Raw genomic sequence first — 24,565 nt, forward strand, 5'->3', positions numbered from 1 at the left:
TTCGAGTCCCAGTCCTGGTCTCTCAGTTTCTAGGCCAATAAACATCTGGTGTCCCTATAACAGCTATCTTTCCAATCAAGGAGCTCTGGACAGAAATTCGTTCAGACCAAGTCAATATCAATCACTGAATGGTCAGCATCCTCAGTAAGACATTCCAAATGCCTACCCCTAAGGAATGTCTCCACAATGGGATTATCGTTTGAATCAAGCAGAGATAGTGTTCACATTTCAGAGGCTACCCTTTGCCATCCACGATGGCTGGATGGCATCACACACCCAACCCACACAGGCATCATACCCCATAACACATCATGACAGAACATTATGGAGGCAACTAATGCATTTGGTGGCTTCTACCCTGTCCAAGCAACAGCATGAAAACTAACCTAACCTTGCCCATCCCAAAGGGTGAGTTTCAGACTGCCATCTGATTGCAAGACCCATAGCTGAGGCCTCTTTACACAGCTATGCACCTGCCCTGTGGTCAGGGAGTAGGATCAGCCCTCAACTCAAACGCCTGAATGATAGTTAGAACTGGGCAAACTGTCAGCCAACCGGGATGAGGGCAGTCTACCCTAGTGGTCAGAGCAGGTGGTCTAGCCCAGCGGATGAGGTCAGAGCCATAGTCAGGAGCCAAAGCCAAGGGTCAAACCAGAAGGCAGTAACCAGATACCAGAGCCAAGGGTTGAGCCAGAGTCCGTAGTCAGGAGCCAGAGCCAAAGGTTAAACTGAAGGTCAGAAACTGGAGTCGGTAGGGTATCAGGCAAGGAGTGTTCAAGGCAGGGGCAGGACAGAGAAAGATTGAGTGCAAAGCAGGAGAAGCAGGAACCAGGTCACACAGAAGCAGGCACAGTGGCGGGTATGAGCGTTGAGAAGCCAGCAAGCTGCTGCTGCTTCTGGCATAAGAACCAGCCTGCTGGTCTCTGCAATCAATCAGGTTGCATGGTTAATTGGTTAGCCTGCTGCAGGCCAGCTGATGAGGCTGACTGGAGACTAGCTCTGCTGCAAGCCCTGATTCCTGACAGTACCCCCACTTTGAGGGCACCATTTACCCTGGCTTCTCAGGGTAAGTGGGGTGGAAGGCATGCAAGAGATCCAGGGCATAGATCTGTTCTGCAGTTCCCACATTCATCTGGGCCACACCAATCCCAGTCAATTATATATTGTAGTTTTCCTCAAAGCCAGTGAGAGTCTAGAATCTACCAAACCACATATTCTTCTTGGCCCTGAGCAGTTATAGGCAGAGGAGGGGAAGTAGTCCAGAGTGGGAAGGGATTTTTGACTAATGGTTTTAGAAGAGAGATATGGAAGATGGGACGAATCTTGAGGCAATCTGATAGCTGTGATTTACAAGTAACCAGATAAATCTATTTCATGATCTGGAAAGTCCCCAGGTACTTACAGTTCAGCTTTGGAGAGGGGCAAGTCGATCGAAGATTCCAGGTGGACAACCAGACTTTGTCTCCTACCCAGGGGTGGTTCCAGGCACCAGCGCCGCAAGCGCATGCTGGGGTGGCAAGCCGCGGGGGGCGGGCTGCCAGCCAGTCGCTGTGAAGGCAGCAGTCAGGCAGCCTTCAGCGGTATTTCTGTGGGAGGTCCACTGGTCCCGCGGTTTTGGTGGTAATTCAGCGGCGGGTACCACGAAGGCACAGGACCAGCAGATCACGCGCAGAACCACCACTGAATCCATGTGACCAGCGGACCTCCTGCAGAAATGCCACCGAAGGCTGACTGACTGCCGTGCATGGGGCGGCAAAAAACATAGAGCGGCCCCTGCCCTTATCCCAAAGCCAGGTGTTGGCTGGCAGGACCAGTTGGCATACCATTTGTAGGCAGCTTTGGCAACGCCTAACTGCCTCTGGAGTTCTTGACGTACCTGCTGTTCTGAGTTTGGTAAAAGTGGCCATCAACGATTTAGAGGGGATCTCTGGATGAGCAGAAAGATGGAAACCACAGTTAGCAAAGAAGGGAGTCTGCTTGGTGGAGGCATGTATAGCATTGTTATATGCAAACTCAGCATGAGGGATTAGAGACAGCCAATCATCCTGAGGATAGTTTAGGAAGAAATGTTGGTACTGTTCAAGGACCTGATTGACACGCTCTGCCTGCCCATTGATGCTAGGGTGACAGGCTGTTAAGGTTAGGTCTTGATACTAGGAAGTGTAGAAATTCTTGCCAGAAGCAGGAAATAAACTGGAATCCTCGATCAGACACCATGCCCATAGGTAAGTTGTGAAGATGAAAGATATTGCTCACAAACAGGTAGGTTATCTCCTGAGCAGAGAGACGCGCACAATGTGGAACAAAATACACCATCTTGGTTAAGTGGTCAACCACCACTAGAATGTAGTGTGGCCTTGGGAAGGTGATAATTCCGCAATAAGGTCAATGGAAACAATGGCCCAAGGCCAACGTGGAGTGCGTAAGGGCTGGAGGAGACCTAGCAGTCTTGACCGGGGGTCTTGATCCAGGCACCATGGTCACAAGAGTCTACATAGGATGCAACACCTCTGGGTCTCCAAAAGTTCCTGGAAACCAGGTCTCGGGCTTGGAATAGCCGAAGTGGCCTGCTAGCAGAGCCTCATGGCAGAGTTATAGGACTAAGCCAAGTGGTCCCTTTGAGCACATAGATATGTCCCTTATGGTATAGAATCCCACTCTGGAATGTGAAGCCTGTGAAGGTCTGGTCCTGGTCGTGGTCTAAGGCTTGACAGTTTGGATGGTAAAGGGGTCATTAGGTAACTGAGAGCAGATGGAGGATAATAGGTTGGAGACTATCATGCCAGAAATTAAGTCTGAGGGTTTAAGAATCTTAGATGTAGTCTTCTCACTGGGTTTGTAGTACTGATCCTTCCATGACAATGCGTCTTCCTTCCTGTTCCTTATCCCAGCCAGTGGGAGACCACAAACTCAAATTGTGCAAAGAGACACCAGCATGCCTGCTGCTGGTTCAGGTGCCTGGTCATTTTTAGGTATTGCAAATTTTTATGGTCTGTCAGGACTTGGACTGAGAAGCTAGAACCCTTCAGAACATGGTGCCATTTTTCAAAGACTAGCAATTCCTTGTCCATGATGTCATAGTTTATCTCAGTGGGAGTGAGTTTTCACACATAAAAAGTACACAGGTGAAGACGATCATTGGGAGCAGCTGGTTGGGAAAGGACTGCCCCTGGTGCAAAGTCTGAAGTGTCCACCTCTACTGTAAACCATCTGGCAGGGTTTGGGTGGATCAAGATGGGAGCAGTGGTGAATTTCTGTTTCTGATTATCAAAGGTAGCCTGTGCTTCTGGGGACCCTGAAAACCAGTCTCTCTTTCTCAGCAAGGCCATCAAAGGGCTGGCCAAAGCAGAGAATTCTGGGATAAAATTGTCTTATACAAATTTGCAAAACCCGAGAAGCATTGGATTCCACGTACATGCTTTGGTGTCACCCAATTTGTGATGGCCACCACATTGCGAGGGTCCCTTTCCAATCCCTGGGGTGAGGTGATATATCCAAGAAATTCAAGGGTGTCTCAATCAAACTCACATTTCTCTGGTTTGGCATACAGGGATTCTGGCATAATCTTTCAAGAATGCTACACACATGTTGGTCATGAAGAGCTGGGTCTTTGGAGAAAATCAGAATGTGGTCAAGGTAGATAATGACAAAGTGGTCCAGTATATCTCAGAATATAGCATTCATAAAGTTTTGAAAGGTTGCTGGGTCAATTGCATAAGCTGAATGGCATGATTAGATATTCATGGAAGCCATATCATGCATGAAAGGCAGTCTTCCACTCGTCTCCATCACACACACACACACCAAGTTATAGGCCCCGTGCTGCACTTACTTTGTGAAAATACAGGCCCCACAGAGCCAGTTTAGAAGCTCGTTGATAATGGGGAGCAGGAAGCAGATTTGTATGGTCATCATGTTCAAGCCCCCATAGTCATTACACCGCTGCAAAGAGCCATCTTTCTTCTTGACGAAAAAGACTGGAGTGCCTGCTCAGATGTGGATGGACAGATGAAACCCTCGGGTTATCCTGCAAGTAAAGGCAGACAGCTCAAAGTTCAGGTTCGGAGAGGGCATATATCCGACTGAATGGGATCTCAGCTTCAGGTTGGAGATCAAATGGGAAACCATAAGTCCAATGTGTGGATAGGATGTCCGCCTTCCCCTTCTCCAAAACGTCAGCAAATTTATGGTATTGGTGAGGGATCATGGCAGTGCTGCAGGGAGTACTGGGGCTTCTGACAGTCTTGTTGTCCTCTGGAAGATCTCAATCCCCATACAACATGAACCGCAGAGTCTGCTGGTCTGTTTCTCAGATCCTGGGAGAGACGTGATAGCCAGCAATGCCTAAAATTAAAGTGCAGATCCCCTTTCACCAGTGAATGTGGCAGTCACAGGTGGTAAACCAGGGTGTACTTAGGAAAACAGGAGCATGAGGGACGTGGATTAATCCAAATTGTATGGTTTCCTGATACCCGCATTTGCTGATGACCCCTAGCTCTGCATCTCTCACCTCTGACTTAGCAGAGCAAAAGAATGAAATAGTCAATGATTAGATAAGCTTGGGGCTTAGAACTTCTCTGAATACAGAAGTTCTTCTGACTTAAACTAAAGTTGTGACAATAAACTGAGTTAGTTGAACCGTTACTGGTATGATCTGGTGGATTACAGTCCTAAGGAGAGAAGAGACCCATCAATAGTCTTGAGCTGCTCTGGAGGGTCTTGTGCATGATGGAAACCATATAGGTCTTAACAAACTTTAAGTCCATAAAGTTACCCGAGGCTTCCGAGTTGACTAAGGCCTATAGGGAGATTTCAAAGCTTACTAGTAGTTGAATTAATAGAGGTATTCAGAGTTGTGTTGAAAACTGACACACAGGGGTGCTGGGAACCACTGGAGAGGGAAGAACACCAGTTCAGCCCATACACCCTCCTAAGAGCTGGGGACCTGGTATTTCCCAGCCCCAGTTTCACCCAAGTCTTTGCTGGATACATCAAGGCAAAATGGCCGGGTTCCCCATAATACAGGCACAAGCCTAAATCCCACTGTCAGTGCTTCTCTGAGTCACAGACATGCAGGCAAAACCTGGTTGACTTGCACGAGCTATGATTCTAGGAAAGATCTGCATGTCTGGGGTGTCAGGAGCTTGGGAAATGGCAGCTTCCAGAAAATCAAGGTATGCTCACAATGCCGCTCCGTGAGGTAAATCGTCGATTCTGATGCATAATTCAATCAAGTTGTCCAAACCGAGCAGAGGCTCCACCCGTGCAAACTCATTCTTAATCTCCTTGTTTAATCCCAGGCAGAAATAGTGGTGCTGTGCCACCTCTCTCCACCTGGTGTCAGAAACCAAACAATGAAGTTCAGCAGCATACTTGATTACGGGCTGGCCTCCCTGCCGTGAGGCCTGAAGGACTGCCTTGACAGTCTGCACACGGTTGAGGTCACAAAAGATGATGGACATGGAACAATTAGAGGAATTAATTCAACCTGAGAGAGGGATGGATTGTTCTAGAAGCAGGGAAGCCCAGGCCCAGGCCTCCATTGTCAACAAACTTAAGATGAGCTCCCCACAGCCCTAGTCCATGGTGAACAATCGGGGCATAGGAGGAAAAGAAGCCGACAGTGGTTCAGGAACCTCCAAAACTTGTCCTGATCTCTGTCAAACTGATTGGGCAGAGGAATCTTTGGCTTCAGGTGGGGCAAAGTAGGAGGAGCCAACAGAGCAATCTGCACCTGCAAGGCCACATTCTTCGATTTCAGGGTGGTCACTTGCTCCTGCAGGTTCTGGATGGCATCTGCTAGTTCTGATGGTGTCTTAGTAGGGTCTATGTTAGCACCAAGAGCACCTGGCCCCAGTTGTAAGGTCTTCTCAATCAGTCAGCCAACCAGGACAGAGAGGTCTAGCCTAGTAGTCAGAGCAGGCACAGACCTAGTGGTCAGAGTGGACGGCAGGCCCAGTGGTCAGGGTCAGAGTTGTAGTCAGGAGCCAAAGCCAAGTGTCAAACTGGAGGTCAGGAACTGGCGTGACCAGGGTATCAGGTAAGGAGGGTTGAAGGCAGAAGCAGGATGGAGGCAAGACTGGGTGCATGGCAGGAGCAACAGGAACCGGGTCACACAAGAACAGGCACAATGGGAGTATGAGCACCAAGAAGCCAGAGAACTGCTGCTGCTGCTGGCTTAAGAGCCAGCCTGCTGGCCTCTGCAGCCAATTAGTTGCATGGTTAAATCAGGCAGCCTGCTACAGGTCAGCTATAGAATGAGGCTGCCTGGAGATTAGCTCTGCTGCATGCCCCGACTCCTGACACAACCCCAAACTACTGAAATTGTGGGTAGTTTGGGGCTTGAACATGGAAACCATGCCAGGTGAATTTTCTGAGCGTATGTTTTGGGCACATGAACCTTTCAGTGAATATCAAAGCTAAGCTTTTTTACTCTCTCTGGACAAACAAGAATTTGGAGTCCAAGTTTGATGCTTGCATTTTGGTTTGACAATGAAATTTGTGACATATCCTCACAAACATATTTGCAGTGCAAAGAGGTTCTCCAGCTTTTATTAAGCCTTGAATCATAGTGCAGAGAAAGATCCTCTCTTCCCAACATCTTAATCCCCCTTTGTTCTCAAATGATTCATTTGGCCAATCACCTGGAAGAGCTCTCTGATCGGCTGGTGCTGCATAGACCATAGTTTAAGAACCATAGTCAACTTAATGAGTCTCATTGATTCCATTTTTAGTCTCAATTTTGTAAACAAGCCCAAAAAACTCTACAAACCAAAATGGACACAGAGGTTGATTGAAACCCATACAGACTGAAACTAATAAATGTCTTTACTGTCAACGCAAATCCCTAACAACACAGTCAGCACCTGAGATGGTCCCTTTATAATTTTTTTTTTAAAGAACAAAAGCAAAAGGCTATGTCTTACAGCCCTGAAATAGATGTGTCTGAGGGAGAAATCTGACAGGCCCTGATTGATAACCACGCTGGAGGGGGCTGCTGCAGAACGCTGCAGCCCCATAAGCCTGCTGCAGCAGAAAGGGTCATGTGTCTGCTACAGCAGTAGATGGACATGGATAATTGACTGGGAAAGTTTAAGAGGGGTGGAATTAATGCAAAAAACACAGAGCTCAGGTGTGCGATTCTATTACCAAGGAAAAGAACCATTCAGTTGGAATTGCAATCCATTTTCAGGTCAGAGCCTTTCCCAAAGTCATAGCAGCAGTCCAACACACGTCCCTCCCCCTCTTCCAGACAGGACAGATGAGGCTAACCACCCGTGCCAACTGCCCCTTAGTTTCATACCAGAGATAACCCAGAGAAATACACAAGAATTTGCTGACCAGCCTTCAACTTTGTGTGGCGGTTGCTTAGCAATGGGTAACCTTGAAGATATATCAGGAGACAGAGGAGGCAAAAAGTGTATTTTGTGGATAAGCTGGTTATGAAAACAAGACCAGAAAGTAAATAATGAGGGGGAGGGGAGGGAAATCTATTTTCAGATCCACTCAGTGGAACAAATAAAGTCCTAGACTAGTTGCATTTGCAAGTTAGCAAGACAAATTAAGAGCACAGGGAGCACATTTCCTCTTGTGAAAGTAGAATGAATTATATTGTGAAAATAGAAAGGATTAAAGAAATGCTGTCTGTACCTTTAAGAAAAACTGTTGGAATGCTGCAATCCAGGTGTCAGGAATACAGACATTCACATAGAACAATTGCACCATTTAAGGGCAATTGGTGAAGTATTAGCCTCAGATCCATAAAGAGTTAGTAAGGAAGTAGGATATGCATGCTGTGCCCCAGGTGAATTTTACAGTTTTGCTTTCTTTGTTCCTTTGTCTGATTCCCGCTCTTTTATCTGTATAAATAAGACTGTTTTGGCCTTGCATGGCCGCTCACATATTCTGAATGTTATTGGCAGAGCGCTGTGCTAATAAAACAGAGTGGTCTGACAAATTGTGAGTCCTGATTCTAACTTTGACAATTTGGAGGTTCCACCGAGATGGCAAACGTCTTCACTGGGGCTGTGTGATTCCTGACTGTTTTTGTGGGATGACCGTGGCAGCCGGCACCTGGGCATTTGGCCCAAGCGGTCCCCCACTAGAGCGGAAAGGCGCACAGCCACAGTGAGGTCTACGCCATTGAACCTGTTGGTTCCCACTCTGTTCTGGTAGGGATCCCGGGATCTGACATCAGGAATCTGGTCAGGTAATTATTTCTGTGTTTTGTCCGGACTGAGGACTGTCCTGTCTCTGTGTCTATCTGTCCTCTTGTGGAGTGTTTGAGTCTGGGTGCCGTCTCTGTCTGGGGATCGGCCGACCAAGGGGTTCCTGTCCCCGCGGTCTGAGTGAGTGAAATCTGCACAATTGCAGCCGCACCACACCTTGGGTAAAACCCTTAGTGTGAAAGCAAGGGCAATTGAGGCAGTAGCCTGTGGGCTCCTTTTATGTGTTGCAGCAGGCATCGCTCTGACGAACCTGAATTTCCTTCTTGTGTGATTGGTGTGTGAAAGTCCTCCTGTACTGGTAACCAGATGTCTAAGTCGGGACAGTTCCCTAAATGAACGCCGGCTCATTTTATGTATTTAGGATGGGTCCAGACTCCTGTAAAAAGGGTCAAGACTCCTGTAAATTTCTGGGAAAATGGTCTAGGCTAACTCAGGGGGATCCCAAAACTCAGTGGCCACTGTTAAAATCTTGGAACAAAGACTGAGTGGACGTCTTAAAGGACAAACTCGGCCAACCTAAAACTAAATTGGCTAAAGGAGAGGTTAATTGTTTCATGCAGTGGTGGGAAGAGGCAAATCATAGGTGGACAAAATCAAAACTGGCCTCTCTCACTTATTCAAATAATAAGTTAAAAGCTTTATTAAAAGCCTCCTCTCCCACCACTAGACCGAGCGCTCCCCTTTACCCCGTTCTCCAAACCCCGGATCGATCCAAACCCCTTCATACTCCCATCTCATTGTAAAAAGGACAAAAAGTCCCTTGTTCTGTTCCTCTTTGTTGTCTGCCTCAGAAACTGATTCTTTATAGTGTCCCACTACCAATTCAGCAAGGCTCGGGGCGGGGGGAGCTCCTCAACTAGCCCCCACCCTTCCTGGTCCCTTTCCTTGAACATTTCTTTCAAAATTGTGAAATGACCACAATATCATTCACAAACGGTTCATTGAAAAAAAGCAGGATCGGGCCCAGACAAGCAGGCAAGCAACAGAAAAGAAACAGGTTGAAAGCCCTAAGGGAATAGTGTCAGGAGTAAAAAAAAAAAAAAAAAAAAAAAACACACAGGAAAATATGGGGGTAATTCCTCTGTTTTGCCTGCAGTCAGGAAGGGTATTTGTAAAAGAATGAAATCTTTAAGCAATAATCAATGCCACCCCAAAAGGGGTAGAAAACTGTTCTTTTTGTCTTTCAGATAATCCAAAGTACTGTATAATGGACTATGTGTATGTGTTAATTCTTGGGGAAAAGTGTTTAAAAAGTGCTAGCAACCCACCAGAAGACAAATGTAAATGTAATGTAAGTACTGTGTTTACCAATAATCACATTTACTATTTGCCACAACAACAACAACAAAAGAGTCTCCGCTTACTGTAAGCACTGATTTAGCTGAGTTCTCTATCAACCTTGGCATTAAATGGCAAACAGTTACCAATCATCTGTTAAAAGGTAAAAAGGTAACATGGCTCCTAAAAAAAATAAAAACAAAAATGTGGAAAACTGAACTGTTCATATTATACACGCAAATGGGGACATGTTAAAAATTGCCACTGCATAAAAGCATAACAGCTTACCATTGGTATAACATTTTCTGGATGGTCTCCCACAACTACTGGCATACTAATATTACTACCCTAATTGTTTTTGGTTTTACATTGTATGTGTTTAATTGAAATGTTTAAAATGTGCTGGTGGATAAAACAAATGTATGTAAAGCTAAAGCCACAGGCCCAAATCACCTCCCAGTATTTTCTATTACGTGGACTAAATAAGAAGTGACACTGGCGATTAATAATCTTAGTGTCAAAAGGGGGATATGTAGGAGCAGGATTTTATAATATCCCATAAGAATTAAAGTATAATTTGATTTCATCCTGCTAGTCACTATTTTTAAATAGCAGAAAGAAATGACCCCCTGGGACTATAGGATTCTGTTTTCCCATATGCATTACAAATTGGGCCCTCTCTAACTCTTTGTTTTAAGATTTAGGTAGTAAGAGACAGGATTCTCTATTGTGTCTGTGTTAAGTAAATTAGAGAAACATTGAAGGCCTGGGTCTCAATGTAAATTGTCTTAGTTATCAATTGTAAAACTTAGCAAGGTTTAATTTGCAATGCTTTTTTTGTTCTATATAAAATACTACTGTTTGTATTCTCAAATCTATTTGTGTGAATGAGGAATGTATGCATCAGGAAAAGATAAGGTGTGAAGGCCATTGTTACAGCCAGAGTCAAGGGACGGCTGTTAAACTGTCTGGCATCTCAGAGTGGATACATGCTTCGCAGTGTAAGAATGCACAGACCCCAGTGAACCAATCACCACCTCAGGACCACGCAGAGTCAATTTTTTTGACTCCAGAAGAAGACGTAGAGGAACAGCCTGCAATACCTTACAATCTACGCTCTCGTAAGGGTTGCCAGAAGCAGATGACTACATAAAGCAAGGCCCAAGAAGAAGCAGTAGTGAGCCAAGCGCCTGCTGCCTGGTGGACATAAAACTGTGAGTGCAGTTCCCTCAGTTGAGGTTGTCAGAACCAGAAGGGCCTTGCCTCCAACATGCAGCTCTGGTAGCGCCTGTTCCTCGGCTGCTGGTATCTTAAGGTCTGGGGTGCACACAATGACAATTCTTTTATCCAGCAGCAAGTGTGGATAGCTCAGATCCTTATTATTTCTAAATGCTGGGTCTGCAGCCACATCCCAGCCCACTCTCAAACTGGTGTTCCTGTCCTGGCTATCCCACTCAATTCCCCAGACCTCACTGGAGGACCTTGTCTGTTTAACACAATATGGAACAGTAATGACACCTGGGAAGAGGCTATTGGCAGTTCCTTTACCCCACTTGGGGGAGCAATACACCAGGCAAAAAGGCTCCTAAGTAGTTAAATAATGGCAAAATAAAACCAGAGAAAGTTTAAGAGCCCTGGCCAAGGAAACAGAGGCGATCGGACAGGTGGCCCTCCAGAACCGTCAGGCATTGGACATAGTGCTCACGGCCAAAGGAGGGACCTGTGCTCTCACTGGAAAACAATGTTGTATGTTTATACAATACCAATAAGGTAATAGATCGCTACAGCCACTTAGAACAAATCGCATATCTTCCTCATGAAGAGCTGAGTTCTTTATGGAAGTGGCTAAGTAACCTGTTCAATTTCTCTGGCATAGGAAACTGGTTGTTTCAGGGAGCCCTAACTATCCTGTTTGAAATCTTAGTGATTTTTGTATGCTTTCAGTTAATCTGTTGTATCCAGAATTGTGTCACCCAGATGGCTGCCCCAAAACAGAGTGCTAATATGATGATTTTGAATATCACTGATGAACAAAAAGATAAGAAACGGTTAATTTGTGGAACCCAGTAATTGTTGGTCATGGCGTGCGCTTGACCAAAAGGAGGGATTGTGAAAGTAGAATGAATTATATTGTGAAAATAGAAAGGATTAAAGAAATGCTGTCTGTACCTTTAAGAAAAACTGTTGGAATGCTGCAATCCAGGTGTCAGGAATACAGACATTCACATAGAACAATTGCACCATTTAAGGGCAATTGGTGAAGTATTAGCCTCAGATCCATAAAGAGTTAGTAAGGAAGTAGGATATGCATGCTGTGCCCCAGGTGAATTTTACAGTTTTGCTTTCTTTGTTCCTTTGTCTGATTCCCGCTCTTTTATCTGTATAAATAAGACTGTTTTGGCCTTGCATGGCCGCTCACATATTCTGAATGTTATTGGCAGAGCGCTGTGCTAATAAAACAGAGTGGTCTGACAAATTGTGAGTCCTGATTCTAACTTTGACACTCTCTTCCACTAATTTACACTAGTGTAATGCCACTGATATCAATAGAGTTACTCTATATCTACACCAGCACTTGTGACACAAGAATCAGGCCCACAGACTTCGTTGTTGTTGGGTTTTTTTCTTTAACCTTAACTGTGCTGCAGAGGATGGTAAGAAAGAGACAGCATCAGTCATGGGCTATATGACAAGGGTGATCTTATACAGTGATGTGCTGCCAATATTTTGAAACGAGGCACCCACAAATATGTTTCTTTTAGCTGGCAGATAAACTTTGCAGCCCATACGTGCTTTTGCCTACAGACTGGGAAGACTAGGGCCTGAGAATCTATTCATTTGTTCTGCTGTTTAAACAAAAATGCTCTCTTTGAATCATAAACAAAGGGAGGCAAGCAACATCATTGGGTAGACAACTTAGTTGTAAATGCAGTTGCTGGACATATTTATATTTTATTCCAAATTTTGTTCCAATAACATTAATGTTTCAATAACATTATCCTAGAATTTCATCAGTTCAAGTCAAAGAAGAATCTGACCCACCAAATATATTGATAGTATCCCACAGTGTTCAGCGCATGTATTTTGAAATGTGGAGGGAAAGGGGGCCCTGAGGGTGTCATATTTGGGGAGGCTTTTTTAAAAAACTCACGTGATATTTGGTGCAATCTGCTTCATTACAATGGTAAAAGTTTTGCACCTCAGAAGCATCTTCCAGGGACAAGTTATCTCTGGCAGGGATGGTTTAGCAATATCTATAGAGGGAGGGAAATTCATCAGAGGCAGGAAGATAGCCTTAATTCTCCATTTACCTGAAGCCCCTTCCAGGACATCACTGGCCTACTACCTAAAGCACCGAAAATAAAATGTGGAAGAAAATAAAATGTGGCTGCTAAATTCTTGGCTCTGCCAGTGATTCACTACAGAGCCTTGGGTAAGGCACTTAATTTCTATGTGTCTCAGTTGCCCTTTCGATGTCTCAGTTGCCACATCTGTAGAATGGGGAAAATAATATCTCCCTGCCTCAAAAAAGTGTTGTGACATTTACTTCATGAATGTTTGCAAAATGCTTTCTGATCTTCGGAGGGTAGTGTCAAATATTAATATTCTATGTGACAGACGTTCTCACTAATCCCTTTTGTACTGTACCTCCTGCAATACTCACTGCAGGATATGCACAGAGAAAATTCCAGCTGAGAGAAACTTAGCACAGCTGCTACCAGCTCGGTCTGAAGAAATCTCCCTTTGTAGAGCTATACCCATTGAACAAAAGGAGTCATCTTATATTAAGGAGACCAAGTCAACTTGCATGTATTCATGTATAGAGAATTAACTCAGTTTTAAAATACTCATTTTCCAGTAGTGCCTCCTTGAAATAGTTTGTTCTGTATGGGAGCTACAAGTGATCAATACCTCTGAGAACAAAACAATACTAAAAACAAGGTTATAAATGGCTCGTTCAAACCACACAGTGAGTCACCATCCAGAACCAGAACTCAAGGGACTCCTGTTTCCAGCCCCATGCTCTAGACACCAAAGTTGTCTCATTTTGTGCATTGAAAAAGAACACACTGAAATCCATCACACAAACTCCCTCTTCTCCCACAACTAACAGTTGCAAATCTTAGGTAACCGACCCACCCACTCCAGAATCCATTAAACCCTCCTCCTCACTCTGTCTGAGGGACCTGAAAAAATTATTGTGTTTGGGGAAATAATTCAGGAAGACGATGTGAGCAAGAAGAGCCACAAACAACAAATAAGGCAGATATAAATCCAGATAAAATATTAAAATCGTTAAAGAGTTGCTGCTCCCCGAAGGTTGGAAAAAATGAAGACAGTTAATTAAAAGCAATCTCTGCACAGTGCTGAGCCAGACTGCCCTGATAAATCAGCGACTAGGACTGCAGCTTTAGAGGTCAATGGAGTAAGGAGGTTGGGAAGGGGAGGGAAGGAAGGTGAGAGAAGAGAAAACATTTAGCTCAAACTACCAACAAAAATGAATTAGAGTCAAAGACGAAGTTTCCTAGATATTTCCCTTCCAGAGATTGTGGGTTTGATTCTCACTTCCTTAACATTTATTTCACAATAATACACCAGTGATCTCAATGAAGTTACTCCACACCAGCAGGAGAGCAGAGAGAGAAAAAACTGAAGTCTCATTCTACCTGAGAGGTGGTAGCATCACTCTCATCAGCATGATGTCCAAGCACCGTACAGAACTGTCAAGTTTCCCAGGCTGGCACATCCCAGGTGACAAAGAAATGAAACGTTGAGTGTTTGCTGGGAGTTTGTTTATCACCAGACACCAGGAAGTTGCAACAGAGACATCTCAATGCTGCCCAAACTGCAGTCAAACCACTGGAGAGCAGAGAGAGCTCATTCTGAAGTATCGCCACCCTTTTCTCACTCCTGCCAAGGCTCTCAAACTGTGCAGGCCCAAATATAAGAGGCACTGACCTGTTTATTTAAACTGTTATTGATCTGTTGATGTTAAGCAAGTTTATGTTGATAAACTGACAAGTAAAATGAAAACAATAAGAAGCCCACAGAATTCAAACCGGGAGTTTTCTAAACATTCTAGGTTTTAAGAAAATAAACCACAAGCAATAAAGTTAAACATGTTGCTAAAAATGGGCTCACGTTACCACTTCCAATATTGCACACTGGTGTATAATGTAGAACCAGTTATAATTTATTGAAAACGACACAGTACATCAGCTACAGTCATTATTAGTTTTATTCACAGTCAAGAACAAAGGAGTTTAACAATAATGCAGATTTTGATCCACTGGTGTTTCAAATCTCTCTTTTTCACGCTGCAGAAGTCAAAAGAGCCAGCGTAATCATAATCGTAAAGTATATTTTATTCCCATCACTTACCAACCACTAGTAAGAAATAGTATTGAGGCCAAAACAATTAAACACAACAAATTCAGTTCTTCAAGTCATGAGTTTCTTTCTCTGGGCCTGAGTTCTCACAGGAAATGGAAATGTGGCTATTATTGTCCTCTGATATAAAATATTTACTTTGCATTTCCATATAACCCTCATGACAGCATGGTCCAGTGGATAAGTGACTAGAGTGCGAATCAGGACACCCGGATTCTATTCCCAGATCTGTACTTCATCTGGTGTGTGACCCTGGACAAGTTATCTTACTTCTCTGTGCCTCTGTTTCCCTTCCCAGCCCTTGTCTCTCATTTATTTACAGTGCAAGCTCTTCAGGGCAGGGCCTGTCTTGTTATGTGTTTCAGTGCCTAGAACATTGAGGTCCCTATCTTGGCTGCGGCCTTTAGGTGTTGCTTAAATAAAGACTTGATCACAGCTCCAAACAGCCTGGCCTTTTTTAAATGTGTAAAAAAGACAAAATGAGGGCTCCCCAGACAGAAAGCAGGAGGGTAGAAACTGTAAGTTAGGAGGGATTCATTTAACATAGTTAGATTTAACTTTTGTCAAGAGTCAACATGTTTATGCCCATTTATAAAGATAAAGTGCAAGAGAACAGCAAGTTTGTGTAAGGCCTGGTCCACACTACAGCGTTAAATCGATTTAAACAGCGTTAAATCGATTTAACGCTGTACCCGTCCACACTACAAGGCACTTTAAATCGATTTTAAGGGCTCTTAAAATCGATTTCTGTACTCCTCCCCAATGAGAGGAGTAACCCTAAAATCGATATTACTATATCGATTTAGGGTTAGTGTGGACGGAAATTGAAGTTATTGGTCTCATTCTTTTACTGAGCTACCCAGAGTGCACCGCTCCGGAAATCGATGGTAGCCTAGGACGATGGACGCACACCACCGAATTAATGTGCCCTAGTGTGGACGCGTAAAATCGATTTTATAAAACTAGTTTTATAAAACCGGTTTTAATAATTCGATTTTATGCTGTAGTGTAGACGTGGCCTAAGACAGGTAAAATGAGAGACGTAACTGAGCGTTATTTGACTCCACCGTTGCTCAGGCTATAGCCTGGTCTACACTAGGGGGAGTGTCGATGTAAGATACGCAATTTCAGCTACAGGAATACCGTAGCTGAAGTCAAAGTATCTTATACCAACTTACCTCCTCTCCTCACGGCTCGAGATCGACGTCCGCGGGCTCCCCTGTCGACTCCGCTACTGCTGCTCGCTCTGGTGGAGTTCCGGAGTCGAGTGCGTTCGGGGATCAATATATCGCATCTAGATGAGATGCGATATATCGATCCCCAATGAATAGATCACTACTCGCCGATACAGCAGTTAGTCTGGACATACCCTATGTCTACATTACCACTTATGTCAGTACAACATGTCACTTAGGGGTGTGAATAAACCATCCTTCTGAGCAAGACAAGTTACACCAACATAAGCGCTATGTGGACAGCTAGTGTGGATAGCGCTATGTTGGCAGGAATGCATCTCCTGCTGACACAGATACAGCCGATTATGTGGGGAGGGAGATTAATATGTCAACGGAAATGCTTTCTCCCGTCAGCATAGAGCAGCTACACTAGAGATTTTACAGCGGCTCAGCTGCATCGATATAGCTGCAGTGCTGTAAACTCTCTAGTGTAGACATGGCCTTAGGGTGGGAATGGAGATGTAATCTTAAGAGCTTATCTACTGTGACGAAGTGGGAATGTTCTTAATGTTGTCTCTGTGGGTGCCTCAGTTTCCCCTATGCATTTCTTAAGTATCTAAGTGGTGGGATAAGGGTGTGTGATTGTTGCAGAGCCTTAGAGGGCCAGTGTGATGCTGTCTGCACAGAGACTGACACCCTGTCTCTCAGCAACTGATGGCCAGGACCGCTCCCCTGCAAGTGCCAACTGAAGGTGTTGGAGAACAAAGAGATCAGGTGGCCTCCTGGCCCAGGAAAGAGACAAAGGCCAGAGGAGGGGTTGGAGAGTTTCATTTTGGAGCTGGCTGAGGAAATAGAGGGAGGCCCAGGCCCATGGTTGGCCTCCCTGCCCCTAAGATGGACCTGACTTAGGCAGGAGCACTGGCAGCCTTTTTGGAGCCCTAGGCAGCAGAAGGTCCCGCCCCCGAAATACCAACGATGACCGCGGCGGTCACTGCCTCCCAAATGTTAGTGCCCTAGGCAACCGCCTAGGTCACCTAATGGGTTGCGTTGGCCCTGGACTTAGGAGTCCTGTTTCTGTACCTACAAGCTCTGTTTTAGACTGTGTTCGTGTCGTCTAATAAACCTTCTGTTTTACTGGCTGGTCGAGAGTCACGTCTGACTGCAGAATTGGGGTGGAGGGCCCATTGGCTTCCCCAGGAGTCCCGCCTGTGTGGACTCGCTGTGGGAAGCGCATGATGTGAGAAGGGGATGCTGAATGCTCCAAGGTCAGACTCAGGAAGGTCGAAGCTGTGTAAGCTTCTTGCCCTGGAGACAGTATGCTCACAGAGAGGAGGCATGCTCTCCCACAGTCCTGACTGGCTTCGTATGGAGCAGTTCCAGAGCATTGCCCAGTGACTCCGTGACATCTACCCAGAGAGTTATTTCACAATAGTCATTCCAGATTAACTCCATATGGGGATGCTCTTATTTCAGAATAAGAGCATCCACACAAGGAGATACACAGGCATCATTAATCCACTTTATATTCACACCCTCCCTTATTCTGGATTACTTTTCATGTGTAGACAAGCTAAATTGAGCTGGATCAGTTTTGTCCCAGTATCTTCTTTCACGGGGTCTTGCAAACCATGTGGCCACACCATTACAAGACAGACAAACACACCCCACCCTACCCCACCATAAGAATAATAGTGTTGAACACAGAGTCCCCATCAGAACCTGAGTCGGGGGGCAACTTTCTACAGCTACTGCCCAGCAGAAAGAGAAATCAATGACTTGGGATTTGGCAGGCACACCCTGCTGATCACAGCCACCCAGTGCAGAGTCATCAGTATCCCTTCCCTGCCGTGCTGTGCTGTTCCAGTCACTCCCTGGGAAAGCCTTCTCCAGACAGTGCTCCGGTGGCAGCAAAAGCTTCCATGTGGCTACAACTGCAACTCATTGACCACACCCAGTTCAGGCAGGTAGAGTGAAAACTGAGAAGCATACTGACAATCTCCTGTTATTCCCATAGTGGAGGAGATGGCGGGGTTGGGGAAGATATCTGCCAGGAGCCCTCAAGACACTACATTCCTCTTCCTTGTGGCATATGCTGGGAATCTGTGGTTAAAACAGGCTTTGTCAGGAAATAAACCATTTTTTCTTAATTTACCTGTGTTTCTAACAATTTTAGGTTATTAAAGCTATATGAGAATGCTGTTTGTTTGCTTATTACATGTCACTCAGCTGAGATAGTGACACTAGACTTCCCAGTTTCACTTTTTTAGTAGAATGAGTTTCTGGTTCTTAATAGCTCAGTGCTCTTGGGTTAGGTTCATAAACTGCCGGAAAAAGTTTAAATCCAAAGAGATTTAAAAAGGAAGAAGGAAAAGAAGAAAAATATCACTGGAAAGTTTTGTAAAAAGGAAGTTGCCTTATTATATTTTTTTCATATTCTGTTTTGTAATGTCCTTTTCCAACAAATAAAACCTACATGTAGAGCATAAACTAAGTTGACAGTGACCCTCTAATAAAACGGAAAGCCTGATTGTACATACAGGGCAAAATTCACCTTGATGTAACAGGCTAATACATCACTAAAGTCCTACTTAAATCTTCAGAATAAGCCTTGAGGGTTGTATAGGCCCTGTGCTGATTCTTTGCACAGTGGTGAGTTTCACTCAGACAAGTCTTTTCAGATCAGAGGTTTCTAGAAAGACCCTTCAAGCCCCTACAATAGAGAGTTGCTTCTTGCCCAAGGCAATTGCACATACAGATATTCAGATACCAGGGTGATGAGCACGGAATAAGGATCAAGGCTGATAAAACAGATTTATTAGGCAAATAGTCAGAGCTGAACCTAAGTGAATAAGAAAAGCCCAGTCCCAGCAAATGATGTGAGAAGGTGTTATCGTAAGACAGTTTATTTCCTGCTGAGAGAAGCCTGGGGCTATATCATTTCTGCCTTCCCCTGGGACAGCCAATTGTCATTAATTGCAGAGGACAGATTTGCAAGATGGACAAAACGTTAATTTGAAAGCAACCTCAGAATACAACACTCACTGGATTGTAAAGTTGGGGGGCATCCATTTTCAACACCATTCACGGGGGATTAGATACATTACTCTTGTTGCTGCTAACCAGGGCTCAGAGTGAAGACAGAAAGCCATTCTTCTTAGCCTTCTGGGTCATTGTATAGGCTATATTAAACTTTTATCATTTAAGCCCATTTAACAGTTGTTGTGAATCTACTCCAATAAGTGCACTCTGAAAATGAACCCCTAACTCTGACATTCTTTCACACCCAGCAAGTCCAGGGCATTAGTTCCTCTTAACCACTTTACCTCTCATATCACCCATTGTTTTCAAATGCACAAACACGACAAGTAACAGGCTTTAAAAACCTTTTTTCAGTGACAATTTTATGATGCCAGCTCCATCCATCCATACAACCTGACAGACTGTGAAAGACTGGAATGCCAGCAAAACAAATTACAAAGCACTACAACAAGTAATCACGCACAAGTCACTCATGCAACCAAATAAAATGCCATAACTATATCATTTATCAAGTCTCCCACATTAACCCAGCATATCCTTCGGTTTTCATATCATGGCTTTTATCCTCTAACCCACTTTGTTTTTATTCCCATGTTTCCCCATACACATCTCAGCTACATTCATCTATCATGTTATCAGAAGGCCATAGCTGTGGTATGGCAGAAAGCATTGCAGTGATAATGGCAGCTCCAGCCTGAAACACATCGCACTTGGGCATGATTCTGGTTTTAACTGACTTCAAACACTACAGAAGCCACACAAGACGCTCAGAGATTTTAATCAAGTGATTTTATGAACACAACCACCTTGTTAGCAAAAAGCAATTCTGCCTTCCCCAGCCCCATCCAAATCACCTTCACGTCACTTGTAAAAACTGAAACATAAACTTTCCATCCAACCGTCCAGCCTTTTTTATGGTTAACACCTGCTGAAAGGAGCACTGTGCACTATACTTTCATTTTAATATTTAAAACTAGCAACCAGATGGCCATGCAACAACATGCAAGAAATCGGTCCTCATCCGCACTGAATCACAATTTGGGGTTGATTCAAGGAATGATAATGGGATCCAGAGCCGTTCAGCTCTCAGTCACCAGTTGAATTCAATCCAAAGTCATAAGTGACCAAAAGTCATTGTCATCCAAGAGCTGTTCTGTGGCCTGTATGAAATAGATTTGTTATTCAAGATCAGTTCCTCACTAACAAGTTTCCATATCACAAAATCCATTATAACAGTATCCTCAGCAGGTGAATGAATTATCCCCAAAAACAGAAACTGAACGGTAGTATCATCCTAATGGTGGGCTCTCTAGGTCTTGAGCTGGGCATTGGAAGGGGAGAGTTTGCACTGGCACTGCTCTTCTGAGTCCATGCTATCCAAAGGAAATCACTTCTCTTTGGGAGCTACAGATCAAGAATTACAATGTGAGCAAGTCCCAAGCAAAAAAGGCAGCAGCTCAGTTAACATATGCACTAGTTAGCATGTTTAATTGATCATCTGAAATAAAAGTCAGCTGTTGGAGTAAAGATAGTGGAGAAAAAACATCAGCTCTGTTTCTGGATAAGACTTTTTAAATTACAAGATCTTAATTATATTAAATACATTATGGCACCATATGTACATCAGTATGTGGAGAGAAGACGAAGGAATGGAAGTCAAGTTTCCTGAGCTCTAGCTCAAGCACAGGTTTGCTGTGTGAACTTGGAAAGTTTCTTAAGCACTCTTTGCCTCGGTTTACCCTTCTGTACACTGGAGATAACAATACTTCACAGAGGTGTTGTGAGCTTAATTTTAGTGTTTGTAAAGTGCATTGAGACAGCTGAATGACATTTTAAGTGATTCAAAGTATTATTCTACAGTATTTCTACCTTCCATACATCCATGCATCTCATAGCTAATAAGATGTGTGCATTAAAAGCAGAGAACAAGATAGAAAGAAAAAAACAATATAGATGTAGACACACCACAGGAGACTGCTTAAAAAAAATGAATTTAAAACACACCACTATCCACTGATGGTTTCTGAATATGACTGTTTTGTCGAGCCAGGACAATGTATTTATCCAGACACCTGCTGCCTTCTCTTTATGATCTGATGAACTCAGACCTGTAATATTTCTGCCTGTAGCACCATGTTGGCAAACCACAAGGTGTTAAATGGCAGAAACAATGGGCAGTCATGTCAGGTTGATTGGATTACAGAAGCAAATAGAGGAGAGGAGAACAGAGAAGAGATGGAGATATCCAAAGTGATCAAGCAATGGAAAAAGGAGAGCTAGACAGAGAAAGAGGCAATGGTAATGTAAAGAGTCACTGGTCATTAATAAGGGACCCAGCCTTGAGCTATGCAATGTCATGTAATTACACCAGATATTCAGGTCACTGGAAAATATTATCCCATGAGAACTAGTATAGTATAAACAGAGCAAGGTAAGTGTCTATGTACTGGAGCTAAAAGAAATACACACATAAATAAATAAACACACACAGGGCGTTTCACAATACCTGAGCTAGTATTTCAATCTATAGTATCTACATTGTTGCCCATCTCAGAGCGAAACCTTTGTATGGCCAGTTTCTGTAGGGGGCGTCTGTGGGGTTTTTTTGTTTTTTTTTTTCAGACACAATCAAAACGCAGACAGAGGAAATGCAAATGTCATTCAGCTCCTTTTCATTGTCAGGAAGGACACATGAGGATAATACACTGTGCAATGCATCCTCCCCTTCCTCCCCCCCCCCCATTATGTGTCTAAATGCTTTTGTCCTAATTTATCCCTTGCATAATTTATTTACATGTGTATTGTTTCCTGATCAGCAACTTGTAAGAATAAATGGAAATTATAGAATGTTTTATTAAACAAGTTGTTACAAAAAAAACAAAAAGACAGATGGTGTCAGCCAGCCAGTAACAGTCCTGTTTCCCCTACCCAGCATTGGTACTTTAAAAGGCTCACAGAGAAAAGCAAACCCTGCACTTGAGGTCTATTGTTTCCTCTCTTCTCACCCCAGAGGGAGGGGGAGGAATAGGGGGCTAATTATAACAGACCTGCTCCTGCTCCCATTGACTTGGCTTCGAAAGAATTTAACTATAAGTACAAAGGAGGCAGGATTTAGAACGGAGATATAAATCACAGGTGTGAATGTTACATGTACCACAATTACAAAGAGTGCAAAGCTAACACAATACATAATAACGTCGTTCGGAAAGGGGTAGTCCACGTTCAAATCTTCTCCCTTCTTCTCCCAAGTCCTCGGCACTCTCACAGGGGTTTACCACCCCGTAACTCCATGTGGAGTTGCTCCTCATTTGCACCCATGTGAGCAAGAGTAGAATCAAGCTTCCCTTCGCTCTCCGCACACATACACCATCCAGCGCCACGCGACACGAGACTGATCGGACGCCGAGGAAGCTCACCTCCAACACCAAACGAATGACTTTCCCGAAAGAAAAGCATCCCCAACCTCCTTTGTTATTAATATTTACATAGTCACATCAATACAAAAGGCATTTCACACAATACGCAAGCAGGACAGAAGTTGGTCCAATAAAAGATATTCCTTCCCTCCACCTTGTCTCTCTACACACATAACAAAAGATATTGTATAGTTACCTATATTGTTTTCATGCAGTTAAATTGGCAACAATGAATGAGCTAACGTATTTATTTTTTAAACTGAAAAATCAAATGATTTAAGCAGCAGAATGCGAGGTGGGAGAGCACGTTAGTAAGTTGTTCTCACTGGGACAACTATAAAATATGCAGTCTGATTGGTGGAACATTGTATAATCCATACATATTCACGGGGAGCGAGTGGGGTCTTCTTTTTTTCAAAAAGACATCTACTCCTTTGATAACACTGTTCTAACGGCACTTCCCCCTTCTCAACAGATTTTTACAATTTGCTAAATGAAAGAATATTTAATGTAAGAAAAGGTTTGATGCCAAGATGGAGAAAGAGTGATGCAAATATGCCAGCTCTATGCCCCCACCCAGTGTAAAGCTTTCCTTCCCTCCAGACTGCTGCACAGCACAGAGACAGCAGCAGGAAGCCGTGGGGGAAATCTCCAAATATTTTTCCAACTCCAATCGGAGAAAGTTTAATTGAAAGGACGCAGCTGACAGTTTGAATTACATCTCTAAAAACTCAAACGGATAAAAACACGCATTCAGTGTGACTTGAAATTCCAAATGAAGTGTCTCCACCAGCTACTCTGCTTTCTTGCATTATGAGCATCTTGCATTATTAGCAAGAGCTGCCCCCTAGCACCGAAGTCATTTTTAAAAGGTTGAGACAGCCCCTTCTCTCCCCACATACGGTGCCAAATCCCACTCTCCCTAATGCCTTGAGGGATTAACGGTGTGTGCTGCAGACCATAAGGAAATAAAGGACTTGATCCAGAGAAAGATGACTGCCTCCTGTGTGTCCATCCTAAATCTGCCTTAATTCAAGACCGGAGAAGCCAGCACATTTCTGTAGCAGAGGCACCTGCCCCCACACTCTCTTCCTATATCTCCTAGCAAACAGTTGGCCAAATTCTGCCCTCATTTACACCCAAGCGGATTTCGGTAATCAGTGTGTCCTTCCCAAAATGGAAACACAATCAACTCTCGTTGCCACTTTTAAGAGCGAAAACCTCCCGTACGCAAAGAGCTCTCTAGACTTCCTGCCTAAAAATCAACCATCAGTGACCCCGAGTCATTCATTTCAGGCAAGTCCGGCTCTCTCTTCCTCGCACACAAGCCGAAGTGTAATTGCAATGCCCCTGCTGCCCGGCTAGGAAACGCTGTGGCTGATTCTTTCCCCCTCTTCAAGTCTTCCCAACTCCAAGAAGGTTTGCAAAACAAAACTCCGAACTGCTGTCGGAGCGCGGCAAAACCAATAATAATGCCCTCGATTCCCAGGACCGCTCCGTCACCCTTGGACACTGGGTTGTGGCGAGGGAAGCCAGCCCGGACGCCAGGCTCAGGACTTTGTCAAGTGCAAGCACCCCTCAGGGGTCCTGCAGGATCTTGCCGTTTCCAAGATCCACGCAGCCCCAAGAGCTGCAAGAAGCCCCGCGGCCATCCTCCCCTTCAGAACTCAAATCTCTCTTCCTCCCGGCCAGCCAATTAATCACAACACAAATGTAACAATTTCTTCTTATTAATTTCAGAGCAAGACGTCTGTGTGTGTTGCACAAAAAGAGAGGAGTCAGAAAGGAGGGAGGGAGGGAGGAGAGATCAGCTGGGAGGCTGGAAGCACCGGGCTCAGGCAGGCAGCAGCATCGGAAAGGCGCCTTTTTTCATATTTAAACCACGCGGAATATGTACATTTTTTATTCCTACTTACGCTTTCAGGGGGTTGTGAATGACAGTCGCCATTTTGCTACAATGTAACAGAATATTGTGTCTCGGAGTTCTAAAGGTTCGCTCAGGGGAAGCGCCCAGCCAATCAGAGGATGGGATACCGGC

General features: G+C 44.3%; 1 protein-coding gene across 8 annotated transcripts in view; it reads right to left on the bottom strand.

Moving 5' to 3' along the window:
- The window catches only part of DPF3 (double PHD fingers 3), a 247,737-nt gene that overhangs the window by 192,270 nt on the left and 30,902 nt on the right, over nucleotides 1-24,565 (bottom strand). For 5 of the 8 annotated variants that reach the window (XR_007774468.1, XR_007774469.1, XR_007774467.1 and 2 more), the window contains exon 1: nucleotides 14,174-14,220. The exons of 1 other annotated variant lie outside the window; for it this stretch is intronic. Coding sequence is in view for 3 of the 7 variants with exons in the window: in XM_050953565.1 (XP_050809522.1) it covers nucleotides 14,174-14,205 (32 nt within the window). In the remaining 4 variants the exon portion in view is untranslated. Of the gene's footprint in view, nucleotides 1-3,832; nucleotides 3,852-14,173; nucleotides 14,221-24,443; nucleotides 24,503-24,565 lie in introns of those variants that run through there. 2 more of the 8 variants (XM_050953564.1, XM_050953569.1) reach the window with 2 other exon arrangements.

Source organism: Gopherus flavomarginatus, chromosome 5 (genome assembly GCF_025201925.1).
Source record: "Gopherus flavomarginatus isolate rGopFla2 chromosome 5, rGopFla2.mat.asm, whole genome shotgun sequence".
NCBI lineage: Eukaryota > Metazoa > Chordata > Testudines > Testudinidae > Gopherus > Gopherus flavomarginatus.